We start from the raw sequence: 14,495 nt of genomic DNA on the forward strand, positions 1-14,495 counted from the left end.
CCTTTGGAAAATACAGGGTAAAAAGTGATCTTTAGAAGCTCCAGGTGGCTCTTAACTTTATTCCCTAAGTGTGACCATTTCATTGGTACTCTAACCAGATCATCAAGATAACCTTGCTCATTTACAGCAGACCCAGACCAAGAAAGACCTTGTTGAAGGTGCCTGGGGCTGCTGCCTGTGGGTCCCAAACGAATCTACCATTGTGCATTGTCCTGAGGAGCGAATTGAGGATATTGTCAAATTTTCATATTCCAAAGATGACAGGAAATATAATAAGGACATTGGGGGGATGCTGTTATTGCTTTTGATGCAATTCTAAGCTTGTAGACAAGCCAATCCTGTTACATGCCCCAGAAGCTCATGCAGTTGCATGTCCTATGGGGAGCCAGCTGCTAGCAAAATCCAGTATTTCATTTATGCAAAGGATAGAAAATGATAAGGATTTGTCTTAAACAACAGTTCCCAAGCTGTGTTGTATGATGAGTAATTTACTCTTAATCTGCATCTTCACTTGCAAAAGTGATTGGTGTGCAAAAGTGAGTCATGTAAAATAACTGGTATTAGAGTTTTGTGATATCAATACACTATCCATGTTGCTATATGTCATGAGAAACCAACTACAGAGAATTTATGTATATCCCTATCCTAGCTGCCTCTTCTGTATATCATCCTATTTTTCTGATATGTAGAATATGAGCAGCCAATCAGGACATTTAATATGTATAATCAGAATTTTTGACTGGCCAACATTCAAAATGGAGAGCTAATTTTTATTCTTTAATTATGTTGAAATTTACGAAAAGTAATTTGAAGCATTTAGATTTTGTACTTTGAAGCTTTTACATTTTGTTTTAAGAAAAAACGAAAGAAATAAAGCATTAAAAATTAGCACTGAAAACTGTGGAGATGATTTTAAAAATAACTGTGATGAAGGCATTTTAATATACATATATATATGTGTTTAATATATTTCTTTCAAGGAAGCACTTATATTTTAATGTTGACAAAATTAGAGTATAAATTCATCCTTTGCATCTTGCTTTGAATTTTCTGAGTCAGTACCAAAAAAAACAGCTTGCTCTGTGGGGTGGGGATAATCTTCACGCCTCTCCCACTGTTGTACTGTCTTTTACTAGGAAAGGAATTAAGTACTATTTATTAAATGAAAATGGTAAATAAATTTGCAACATTTGAGCTTAATTTACTAAAATGGTAAATAAATTTGCAACATTTGAGCTTAATTTACTAAAATCCTGTCCTTGAAGGACTATTAGAAGAGTAGGAAAAGTTTTGACACCATGTATATGTGTGTCTATGTATATATAATTTAGTATTCTTGGGTCTTTTAAATTTTGCTTAATTTTACATTAGTTAAAAGTACAAATTTTTTTTCTAAAGATGTTTTCTCAAGTCCAAGAAAGATTTATTAAATTGCAAAGTTAGGTGTGAGGTGTTTTGGAGGTTTGTCTGTAGAATGAATGAGAAAACTTAGGACCCAATTTTTCACCTGGAGCATAGATGATCTTACTGTTCAAGTATTCTAATATGTTATTGCATATAATGCATGTTTGGGGTGGGAGAGTATATGAATATGGTTCACATGTAGATTGCAAGTTATCAAAGGAGATTGTTCAGTTTCAGTCCCCATCCAACACCCTGTGAGATTTTCTTGACAAAAATACTGAAGTGATTTGACATTTCCTTTTCCAGCTCATTTTACAGGTGAGGAGGCTGAAGCATACAAGGTAAATTTATCACACAGCCAGTGTCTGAAGTTAAATTTGCAGTCAGGCCTTCCTGACTCCGGGCCCAGCAGTATCTACTGTGCCACCTAGCTGACCTCAAAGGAAATAAATTAGATCAACTAAGTGGGACCCTGCAGAGCCCAAAATGTAGAAGCTGCTCAAAGATTGTGACTAGAATGAATATTGGTTCAAATTTTAGAGCTCATTTTATAGATGAAACCCAGTGCCCAATGAAATTAACTGTCTCCTTCCAGATACCACAGTAAACAGCAGAGCTGAGTTTGAACTCCATTCCTCGGAGCTCAGGCAACCAAGTGATACAGGGATAAAGCACTAAGCTCTGAATCCGGAAGAAGGGTTTTCATGGGTTCAAATGCAGCCTCAGACACCTACTGGCTGAGTGACCCTTTGCAAATACTTCATTCTATTCACCTCAGTTCCTCTTCTGAAAAATGAGCTGGAGAAATTAATGTCAAACAAATTATATAATCTTTGTCAAGAAAACCCCAGGACTCTGCAACTTTGGCCTCCCCACAATCAGGAGGTTCTGCATCAAGTCCAGTGAGTTTGGGGTTTTTTTGTTACAAGTTTTCCTTGGACAAATGACAGGGTTCTTTGTCAGTACCTTAGTGATTACATTATATAACTATATGTTGTGAAACATATACATACATATAAAATTATATAGCCTAGACTGACAGTCTAGAGAAAGAGTACCTAGAAACTAGTGCTTTCTAGACTAACAGTGATCATTATTATTTATTTATCTAGACTGATAGTCCAGAAAAGAGTGCCATCTAAACTGTCTAAAAAATAGTGCTTTCTAGACTGACAAGAAAAGTGTCTAGACTGAAAATTTAAAAAAAAAAAATGCTTTCTAGATTGAAAATCCAGAAGTGTGTCTGGAAAAGAGTGCTTTCTGGACTGATAGTTTAGAAAAATGTCTGGAAGAAAGTGTGGGAAAGAGTACTTTCTTCTAGTCTGTCTAAAAAAGAGTCTGGGAAGGAGTGTTTTCTAGACTAGTCTGGAAAGAAGTGTGTGTGTATATTATGTATCATCCGAGATTACATTATAGCAGTCATGGTGAGAGGAATAATAAGATTATGATAACTTCCTCAGTTCAGCTTTTTCAAATTCAATCTAATATTTCCCAGGACAGTCTTCTGCAAATCCTGTTCCAGCCTCAAGTCCTTATATTGGGCACAAAGGGGCTTTATTAGAAATAGAAAGCATTAAGCCCATTGAAACACCACCCATCTGTAGTCCTCAGCACGGCTCTGGCTCTTCCTAGCTCGAGCTTCTGTTGCCCATCTCTCCAAATTGAACTGGTTCTAGTTCCTGCACCAAGGATTTAAGATGGAAGTTCTCATTAATACAAACCCCATAAACAATGCCGAAGAGATTTAATAATGGTTTTAGCAGAATTTAGAAAATAAAAGCTTGTAACTTGAATAGCTTGTAACTTAGATTTTTTTTTTTTTTTTTTTACTTTAATCATGTGACATTACCTTAGAGTGCAAAGACCTTTCCATGGGTGTGTTCTGGCCTCATTGTGATAGGCTGTTTAAGTAGGAGTGTAGCCAGTTCAGTCCCTCAGCTTGGAGAAGCAATCATTTTGAATGTTAATGATAATTTGGAGGCTCCACAGAAGGGGAAAGTTTGGGGAGGGAAAGGGAAGAAAGGTGGTTTTAATAAAGCAAAGGATAATACTACCAGAAATGAGGGGGAAGAAAATTGGCTCAAATATAATATAATGTTGCTTTGCATTTTAACTCTGGTGCTAGATTGTTGAGCAAGGAGTGGTGCAATGGGTATGAGACCATCAGTCTCCCTAAAAGTCATTGCAGTTCAGATGAATGGACATAATATTTTAAAACCAAGACTCAACTTTTACAATAATATCTTGGATGATGCAAAAAGGACTTTTATTATTAATCTTCCCAGCTAATGGGAGAACATTTCTATTCTTCAAGTGAACTATCCATTCAATAAACATTCTTACCTATCCTCTCCTTTGGAGGATACATGAGGTTGCTTGGACATCAGTTGTATCACAAGCCCCAATTTTAGTGGTGGCTTAAATAACCCCGCAAACTTAAAGATTTGCCCAACTTCAGTTTGTCAGAGAAATGTGAAAGGTACCTAGTCAACCCTTCCCAAAGACTGGGCAGTTGAATCAGGAAAGGGGCGCTGAAGAAATCTATCCAATTAGGAGAAAGTATTTGTCAACAATAGGGTACTGAGATAGAAGGGAGGTTACAACTTAACCCTCCAACCCACAGGAGTCCCCTGAATAACCCAGAACAAAGAAGATTAGGTGGAAAGGAATGCCATTATGACATGTAAACAACCTGTGGATAGGAGAATAAACCCACAGTGATTAAAAGAACAGTCATCTCCCCAATAAATCCTCAAGGAGCATTTGTTGCAAACAATAGTGGCAGCTCAGATAGACCAGTGGCAGTCACATAAAAGCTATTTATTTACATCAGTATTCAACAAAAAATTTTTTTGTAAAAACAGCATTATGATTCCCTTGGTCTGTACTAATACAGATCCTTAATGAGGAAAGATTGCACAGTTAAGACTAATTCCTCTGCACAGTTGATTTCTACTTGCTACACAGCCTTTTAGCTATGGTTGCCAAGTTCTCACATTATTGACCTGGGTGTCTGAAAGGTTTAGGACAATAGTCTTGTAAGGATTGCAGGTACATTTTCCCATGGATGAAAAGGTTTTTAGCTTATGGGAACTTCCTATTGGTGAAGAGCTCTTTCTAGTGAAGGAGAGGAGGGGAAAGCAGAAACAGATAGTGAATTCTTATACAGGTCCCAGGAAAGGGACCTAATTGTTTTTGTTGTTTTCGATTTGTGTTTTTTAAAAAAATCTATCTTCTAGAGCTGGAGAAGAAAGCTGACCTCCAGCAAGTGTATTCAGTACCAGAAAGGAGAAGATGGAATGGTAGTAAGACCATGTATCCCATCCGTTCCTTTGGGGTTTTTTAGATCCTCAACTCCTATTTAATTTCAAATTATGTCTGGGGAGTTTGGACGAGTTTCATTGCCATAGCTGTGGAAATGTGAACAGGACAAAAGAGAAGGGAAGAATTCAGTTCTCTCCTCACCATGGATCACCAAAACTTTTCTTCATAGAGAGTAGCTATGGTGGGGATAGATTAGAGAAAGCATTTATTCTACTCGTGACATAGGATTGGTGGTAGCCAGCCCTCTGTTACCCTGGCCTCTCCCCCAGGGATGTGGAAATGTTTGTCCTGCAGAACCCTTTGTTGTAATGAGATCCCCCCAAAGGATGGCAGAGGTGGGCTGTGGCTGGGACAAGCTCTGGTCCCTTTAGGAATATTTGGTATTGGATATCTTTTTCCAGAGCAAGGTCTTGAGGTTACTGAGCACTAGGGAGTGGTGTACCTCCATCTGGCTGGCCAAGCCACTCAGAGTCATGCAGATTTGGAGCTCCTTCTGGAGCTCTTCTTGGAGATCTGCCGGGGTGCCGGATAGCAGATAGTCCTTTAGCAGCCCACACACCTTAGCTAGGTTGGGCTGAATCAGCTCACTCTTACACTGCTTCATGAGCCTGTCGCAGGGGGCCGTGCAGTCCTGGCCGTAGGTGCAGTCCGCGTTCTGTTCACAGTGGCGGCCTTTAAGGAAAGCCCGGACCGCGGCCTCAGGGGCCACCTTGCCCAGGTCGGCCATCTTAAAGTCAAACTTGGCATTGTAGCCCACATTGGCAGAGCTGGTCTCGCAGATGTAGAAGACCCCATAGGTGCCGTGAAAGACTTCCTCCACAAACTCCAGGAGGCCGATGGCAATCTTGGCCCTGCGTGGCCAGGCTGGCGCAAACCACTGCTGGATGAGCCTGTGCAGCGCGGAGGGCAGCAGCGGCCTCAGAAAGGGGGGAACCTCGGTGCCGTACAGGGAGCTGTGCGGGATCTTTTCCGTGAGGTACAGGTCCCCACAGTGCCCCAGCAGCTTGGATGTGTGCTCCTTCTCATGCAAGGAGAGCATGAGGAGAAACTCATTAAGCTGCAGCAGCGCCCAGATGGACTTGGCTTCTGCGAGAGACACTTTCCCATCCTGGTTGACGTCTGCCATGGTGATGATCTGGCCAACCAGGCCAGCGAGAGAAGGCTGATCTCCAAGGTTACCCTGCCAGATTGAACAGACACCACATTATTTCCAGTGCAGGTAAAGCTGGGACAAGAGCCAAGAAGACTGACAATCAGGCAGGGTGGCCTCTGCCTGGCCCTAGCGACCAGGGCCCACCCAACCTATCAGCCAATAAACAAGATTTCTTGCATGCCTACTGCTAGCAATACTGCTTTTTTTTTTTTTTTTTTTTCCTTTTACCAAAATTTTTTTATTTTCAAAACATGTACATGGGTAATTTTTCACCACTGGCCCTTGCAAAATCTTGTGTTCCAGTTTTTCTCTCCATTCCCCCTCCCCTTTCCTCGATGGCAAGTATTCCAATATATGTTAAACATGGTAAAAATATATGTTAAATCCAATATATGCATATATATGTGTACAATTCTCTTGCTGCACACACAAAAAAAATCAAATCAAAAAGGAAAAAATGAGAAAGAAAATAAAATGCAAGCAAACAATAACAAAAAGAGTGAGAATGTTGTTGTGATCCACACTCAGTCCCCACAGTCCTCCCTCTGGGTATAGATGGTTCTCTTTATCACAAGATCATTGGAACTGGCCTGAATCATCTCATTGTTGAGAAGAGCCACATAAATCAGAACTGATCATCGCAGTACTGTGCTTCTATAGTCCTTAGTACTAGGGGAGATACAGAAATTAAAAGAATGGATTCTTTTCTCATGGAGCTTACTGTCTAGCAGGGGAGAAAGGACCAAAAAATCATGAAAAAGGGGATAACATTATACCAAACTGTGAGACTAGATAATTGTGTTGTAGTCCTGCCCTCCTAATAACGTAATGAATGATTTTGGATAAGGCACTTCCTCCTTTCTTAGCCTTTATTAGCCTTTATTTCTTCATTTGCAAAATGAAAGTATTATACCAGATGATCTTCTTTTAAGAAAATGATTTTAATTTCAACACTCATTTGTTTTAAATTTTGAATTCCAAATTTCCTCCAGTCCCTCCGTCACCCTTTGAGAAACAAACAATATACTGTCAAATTATACATATGAAATCATGCAAAACATTTCCATATTAACCATGTTGCAAAAAAAAAAAATGAAAAAGAAACTTTAAAATTATACTTCAATTTGCTCTCAGTTCATCAGTTCTCTCTTTGGAGTCAGATAACATTTTTCATTATAAGTCTTTTAAAATTGTCTTGGATCACTGTACTGATCAGAGTAGCCAAATCTTTTATAGTTAATCATTATACTAGACAATATTAAAGCTCTCTTCTGTTTTTAGCATTCATAAAATGCTCTCTCTACCACACCAGAGAATTTTTTCCTCAAGATCTAAAAAGTGTCCATAGAATGGACTGCATTAGCTCTCTTTGTAATGGCCAGAAACTGGAAACTAAGTGGACGCCCATCAATTGGAGAATGGCTGAATAAATTGCGGTATATGAATATTATGGAATATTACTGTTCTGTAAGAAATGACCAACAGGAAGATTTCAGAGAGACCTAGAGAGACTTACATGAACTGATGCTGAGTGAAATGAGCAGGACCAGGAGATCATTATATACTTTCAACAACAATATTATGTGATAATCAGTTCTGATGGACATGGACATCTTCAACGATGAGATGAACCAAATCAGTTCCAATACAGCAGTAATGAACTGAACCAGCTACACCCAGCGAAAGAACTCTGGGAGATGACTATGAACCACTACATAGAACTCCCAATCCCTCTAATTTTGTCCGCCTGCATTTTGGATTTCCTTCACAGGCTAATTGTACACTATTTCAAAATCCGATTCTTTTTGGACAGCAAAACAACTGTATGGACATGTATACATATATTGTATTTAATTTATACTTTAACATATTTAACATGTATTGGTCAACCTGCCATCTGGGGAAGGGGGTAAGGAAGGGAAAAATTAGAACAAAAGGTTTGGCAATTGTCAATGCTGTAAAATTACCCATACATATATCTGGGAAATAAAAACTATGATTAATTAAAAAAAAAGAAAGAAAAAGAAAAAGACAGACCACAAAAATAAAAATAATGAAGTTTAAAAAATATTTTCCAAAGAAAAAAAAGAATGGATTGCATTTAGAAATCCAAGCTATAAATAATTATATTTTAAGTGATCCAAATTTCTAATAATTAGAGAAATACAAATATAAGTCTGAGGTTCTAGCTCACACCCATGACAGATGATGAAGGGCCAATAGGCACATAAATGCACTATTGGTGGAGTCTGGAAGGTAATGTAGAATTGTGCCCCTAAAGTCACAAAATTGTGTATATCCTTTGACTAGTTACCATCACTATTAGATCTACATTCTAAGAAATGATCAAAAAGAGAGCAAAAGGCCCCATATGTACAAATATATTTATAGCATCTCTTTGAGCTGAAGAAAATCAGGTGCTGTCCACTAACTACGTAATGATTATATAAATTATCATATATGAAATTCTGTTGTTTCATGAGAAGTGATGAAAGAAGCAGTTTCAGAGAAACCTGGAAAGACACAAAGTGAGGTTAGAACTGAGAGAACAATTTATACATAACAACAACACTAAAGACAAACATTTTGAAAGCCTTAAATACTCTGATCAATGCAATAACCAACCATGATTCCAAGGGGCCCAACAATGAAGAATGCTATTGACTTCCTAATAGAGAAGTAATGGACTCAAAATGTGGAATAGACTGGGTTTGGTTTTGTTTTTTTTTTTTTTGACATGGTTAATATGGGAATTTTAAAAAAATAAACCTATTTATTGAAAAAGATTTTCCTTCTTTCTCCTTCCTTCCTTTCCTCCTTTTCTTTCTTCCACTCATTCCTTCCTTTCTTCCCTTTCCTTTTCTTCCTCTCTCCCTTCCTGTCTCCTTCCTCCTTCCATTCCTACCTCCCTCCTTTTCCAATAGGGGGAAAAAGATGAGAGAAACAGAAAATAAATATTTAATTGAAAAAAATAACTGCTATTGAGAAAGTGCTTCTAATGGAAGGCATAAGACCCAGAAATGTTTATGCACATTTTAGTGAGACTTAAAGTGGCAGAAAATCCTGGACTAGCCCTCAAGATCCACCTGGCTTTTAGTTCCAAATGTGATACTCACTATATAACCTTAAATGACTCACATTAGCTCTTTGGACTTCCATTTCCTCATCTATAAAATGAAGAATTTGAACCAGGTGACTTTCTAGCTATAACAATATATAAATCTGTCTCTCCAGAAACCACCCGATCAATGCTGGAGAGACCAGCTGGACCTTTTAGTCTCTGATGATCAACTTTATGTAAGTTCTGCTGGCTTTGCACCCAATCAGTATTGCCTAAGAATATGGTGGGAGATTGATTCATTTATTCATTTAAAGCCAAAGACTCAGGCAATAGAATAACTGGCTATGTCAGCTCTTAAGGTCAAGGGTGGAGACAATAAGGAGAACAGACCAATCTAGTCAGAGTTTAGGACTGAAAGTAGGAGATGGATGCCATTCTTAGAGCTTGCCCCAACCATAAACACAACTGACTCTGCCCAGGGTCTTTAGAGAGCCCAAGAACATCTTTTTGATCTGTCCTAAAGCACAGAGCCCCAAACCCAAGTGCTCAGGCTTTAAAAGAAAAGCAAAAGCATAATTGTGGAAATTTATAGAAGAATTACACATGTTTAACATATATTGAATTACTTGCTGTCTAGGGTGGGAGTGGGGAGAAGGGAAGGAAAAAATTTGGAACACAAGGTTTTGCAAAGGTGAATGTTGAAAATTATCCATTCGTATTTTTCCCCCCTGAGGCTGGGGTTAAATGACTTGCCCAGGGTCACACAGCTAGGACATGTTAAGTGTCTGAGACCAGATTTGAACTCCTGAATTCAGGGCTGGTGCTCAATAGAGCACTGCGCCACCTAGCGGCCCCCCATGCGTATGTTTTGAAACTAAAAAGCTTTAGTAAAAAAAAGAAAAGCAAAAAACAGATCTTCTGCTGAAACAAACCCAACTAACTTTGAGAAAATTCAGAAGCATTTCCCTGAACTCATCCATTGATGTGCCTCTTGTTGGCTTATCAAACAGAACCAGCTCTCTTCGGGGGGCTGTGTCAGGATTGTTCTCAGCCTTCAAGGACTCTGTGATTCCACATTTGATGATCACCGCTTTCCCCTTCCAAACTCCACTGTACACCTGGCATAAAAATAAAAGAGTTGAGGAATTATCCAAGTAGAAAAGTTTTCTTCTTTCACATCCACCAAAGTAGGTTTTAAGAAAAAGTGTCTATACATGATTGGATGTATTCCTAGTAACTTCCAGCCCTGGATAGCTGGGGCCAGGAAGAACACAGATTCTCCTGAGTTTCCTTCCCTCTGTGGAGTGTCCAGATTGGCTTTCTAAAGGATCTCTGGATGGGTCTAGGTCTTAGGTGGAGAAGTGATGAAGGCAGGAGAGCCACCACGAGGCTGAAGGATGGAGTCTGGAGTCTGTGCCTGAGATCAAGCTCGAGCTCACACACACACTCTCCTCTCCAGTCCTCTCAGCCCTTAAATAAATACCTTAGTACAATTATATCACTACAGCACACTGAGCATGTGCCAACTGTAGAACCATTACATCACCATATCACACTATATGTGTACTAGAGAACCATTACTTCATCAATCACACTGAGTAAACACCCTGCTGTAAGTATCCTTGCTTCAAGTAGAACACAGGTGGTCACCCCTTCCCTGACTTCTCAGGAAAAGGTGTGAACACAAGGGAAATGGGGAGCCAAACCAGACATTGTCAGTGGGTTTCCTCTGGGCTAAAGGGTCTTACACTTTACCCAGAGTTCTCCCACTTATCTGCAACCCTCTGCACCTTTGAGTGGTCAGTGAGGATAGGGGAACTATATAGATTTTGACCCTCTTAGTCCCCAAAATCTCCTTCTGCAGGTTTCCTTTTCCCTGTTAGCATCCAGTAAGGAGAATAAAAGAGAGTGGGAAGCAATTCTCAATACAAAATATGAGTCCCCAACCCCACACGGACCAGGCCTGGGCAGGTTTCTCATTTGTGAAATGCAGCCTGGGACTCCTTGGGTATCAATATGAAGAGGCTCCTGACATAAGCCTGGACAGCGTGAAGGAGGCTTGGAGTTCCTTCCAGCGAATTGGCTGTTTGGTCCCCAAATAGGACCCCACTATTGGGTCAGTGGTGAAGACAAACTGAGGTTCTCTGTGCTAAGCGAAGAATCCAGTGGCCGAAGCTAGGGACACATTTGTGGCCAAGGGCAGGCCGCTGGTCCTCATCTGAGTTTGGGGCTTAGTCTGTTTCTGGGATTGGGAGTTCAGACATATGGAGATGGGAATCAGTGACCCTCACACCTTATTCCTGTTAACTTTAGTCATTCCACAAAACCCAAGGCAAAAATGTCAGGGAAATCCTGTCAACCTCTGACACAGTGTCCCTCACACCCCCTTCTGGGGGGGATTCTTCTGGGACACAGCCATCGAGCTGTAAGCCCCACCTTGTCCCTTCGGGGAAAGTCTTTTGGCAGGGCCCTTGTGCCTTACCTGCTTAGTGGGAGATGGGGACAGGCACTGCTGGAACACCAAGGTGTGCTCGTCACACAGGTCAGAGCAGGCAGAACCCGAAATGATCCCCTTCTTGTACTGATCGCACTGGGGGAAGAAAAGGGGGTTAGGTCAGCATGGGGGGGGACCCGTCTGGATTACAGCTACGACCAGTGGGAGGGCACACATCCCACCCCAAACTATATCCCCAGCACATTTTCTAGGAGAACTCGCCATCCTCAATGCACCCTCTCCTTTTTCACCTCTGATGCTTTGGAGACTTCCATTTCCCTGTCTGAAACACCTTCCCCAACCCCTGTGACTTTTCAAAAGCTAGCAGTCTCTTAAAGGCCAGATCAAGTCTCATTTCTTCCAAATACCTTCTTTCAACGAACAAAAATCTACTGAGTGCCCACTACTGTAGTAAGCCCTGGGAATAGAAAGACAGAAGTATAATAACAACCCCTGCTCCAGGGAAGCAGTTATTCTGTTGGGAGAGAAAATAGGACATATATTTAAGTAAAATATCAAAAAGTGAAGAGCATTAGAGCTGAGGAGGAGCAAGGAAAGAATTCAGATACATGGTAACACTTAGGTCTTAGCAAGCATACACATATTTTTTAAAGGGAATTTTTTTTCCCCTGAGGCAATTGAGGTTAATTGACTTTCCCAGGGTCAATTCAAATTGTAATTTCATTACATTCAAATCTAGGAAGTGTTAAGTGTCTGAGATCACATTTGAACTCAGGCCCTCCTGACTCTAGGGCCAGTGCTCTAACCATTGCTCCACCTAGCTGCCTTAAACATACATTTATTAAGCATTTATATGTGCCAGAGATGTACTAAATGCTGGGAATACAAAGAAAAACCTTCACAATCTCTGTCCTCATGGAACATGCATTCTACTGGGGGGGGGGGGACAGCATGTAAATAAATAGATATATTCCAGATAGATACCAGGTAGATACAATACACATAAAGAGAAGAGCTGCAAAGCAATCCAAAAGGGGAGACATTAGCACCTGTGGGGAACCTAGAAGGACATCCTTCGAGAAGTGGGTTTTTACTATGACCAAAGGGCTATCAAAGTGTGTACACCCTTTGATCCAGCAGTGTTACTACTAGGCTTGTTTCCCAAAGAGATCTTAAAGGAGGGAAAGGGACCCACATGTGCAAGAATGTTTGTGGCAGCCCTCTTTGTAGTGGCCAGAAACTGGAAAATGAATGGATGTCCATCAATTGGAGAATGGTTGAATAAATTTGTGGAATATGAATGTTATAGAATATGATTGTTCTGCAAGAAATGACCAGTAATTTTTAGAGAGGCCTGGAGAGACTTACATGAACTGATGCTGAGTGAAATGAGCAGAACCAGGAGATCATTGTACATGGCAACAACAAGATTATGCAATGATCAATTCTGATGGACGTGACTCTTTTCAAGAGCAAGATGTTTCAGCCTGTTCCAATGGAGTGAGCTATCTGTACTCAGAGAGAGAACTGTGGGAACTGAGTGTAGATCACAACATAGCATTTTCATTCTTTTTGTTGTTGTTTGCTTGCATTTTATTTTCTTTCTCATTTTTCCCCTTTTTGATCTGATTTTTCTTGTGCAGCATAACTGTATAAATATGTATGCATACATTGGCTTTAACATATATTTTTACCAGATTATTTGCCTTCTGGGGGAGGAGGTGAGGGGAAGGGGAGAGAAATTGGAACACAAGGTTTTGCAAGGGTCAATGTTAAAAAATTGTCCATGCATGTTTTGAAAATAAAAAGCTTTAATAAAAATATAAAAGCAAAAAAAGAAATGGCCTTTTGCTTCAGTGTTTAAAGAAGGCAAGTAAGCCAAAAGTTATAAGTGAGGCGGCAAACCATTATGGAAATATATGAAGATGAGAGATGGTGTTTCCATTCAAGAATGCCAGGATAACTAGACTGTAGATTGTAGTAGGAGGTGAGATTTGAGAAAATTGAAAAGGGAGCAAAGGGCTGGATTATGAGGAGACTTAAATGCCAAACAGAAAAGTCTAATTCTAATTCTAGAGGTAAGAGAGCATCACTGGAGGTCACTGAACAAGAGAGGGAATGGGAAAGAATCAGACTTAACTTGTTAGGAAAATCACTTTTCTACAACAGAATAATGGATGTGGAATAAGGAAAGACTTGTAGCCAATTAAAAGGCTAAAAGTAGGTGCTATCATCCTCATTTATATTTGTTGATTTATTTACTATTATTATTTACCATGAGGTGCATGCATGTGAGCCTAACCTTCCTGGTCCCAAGTTGAGTCATTCTTTGTCTCCTCAACAAAACTTTGTGAAGAATAAGCATTCTGATCAATAGATTGGTTAACATGATAAAATTTTGGAGTGGACAAGACAAAGATGACTAAGAAAGGAAGGAATGGTAAGAGGAAGAGAGGAGGTCTGGAGAGTTAATAAGGTCAAGAGAGAAAGCAGTTGCAAAAAGAAACAACCTTTGTGGCAAAGGTCCCTGGGCTGACACTCCAGATCCTGAATCGCACAGCTCCAGTTCTCTAGGAGGTTCATGTCAGGTCCTTGATTTGGAACAAGTAAGATGTTCTTGGTCCAGTTACGCCACTGGCTCTGTATATGACAACAGGCAAGGACTGCACGCTTTCTGTTCCTGTTTTCCCATCTCTACAGTAGACACAGCTTACTTAATTTTCTATTAAGCACTTAGGGAGCTGAGTTAAAATGACTTTTGAGGCATCACAAGATTATTTTATGTGGAATTACTTGTTGACCAAGAATGCCAGAGAATGATTTTCATGTTCTCCATCCAGCAAATACATCGTTCAATAGAGTTTTCGTCAGAAGTAATTCTTTAGTTATAAATACTTATATTTACTTATTTATATTCATATGTTAAAATAATTATAGGTACAGTGGATACAATTTCATCTTGTCTGAATTGTTTTGGGTAAAATAAACCATGAGGTCCTGAATTGGTCATTCTTGCTTAAGAGCCTGTCAAGGAGGAGGAAAGTGCCTAAGATTGTTTGTTATTATTGTTGAACATCCTTCCTTCTTGAAGAGGACCA

The 14,495-nt window shown here is 39.8% G+C and overlaps 1 protein-coding gene across 1 annotated transcript in view; it reads right to left on the reverse strand.

Moving 5' to 3' along the window:
- Nucleotides 1-3,295: 3,295 nt before the first annotated feature.
- Nucleotides 3,296-14,495, reverse strand: part of DIPK1B (divergent protein kinase domain 1B) — a 43,474-nt gene continuing 32,274 nt past the window's right edge. Inside the window, exons 3-5 of the mRNA XM_074294077.1 lie at nucleotides 11,425-11,532; nucleotides 9,884-10,060; nucleotides 3,296-5,908 (exon numbers count right to left, since the gene is read on the reverse strand). Of these exons, the coding sequence (XP_074150178.1) occupies nucleotides 5,096-5,908; nucleotides 9,884-10,060; nucleotides 11,425-11,532 (1,098 nt within the window). The 3' untranslated portion in view covers nucleotides 3,296-5,095. The remainder of the gene's footprint in view (nucleotides 5,909-9,883; nucleotides 10,061-11,424; nucleotides 11,533-14,495) is intronic.

This window comes from Sminthopsis crassicaudata, chromosome 2 (assembly GCF_048593235.1).
Source record: "Sminthopsis crassicaudata isolate SCR6 chromosome 2, ASM4859323v1, whole genome shotgun sequence".
NCBI classification, from domain to species: Eukaryota; Metazoa; Chordata; class Mammalia; order Dasyuromorphia; family Dasyuridae; genus Sminthopsis; species Sminthopsis crassicaudata.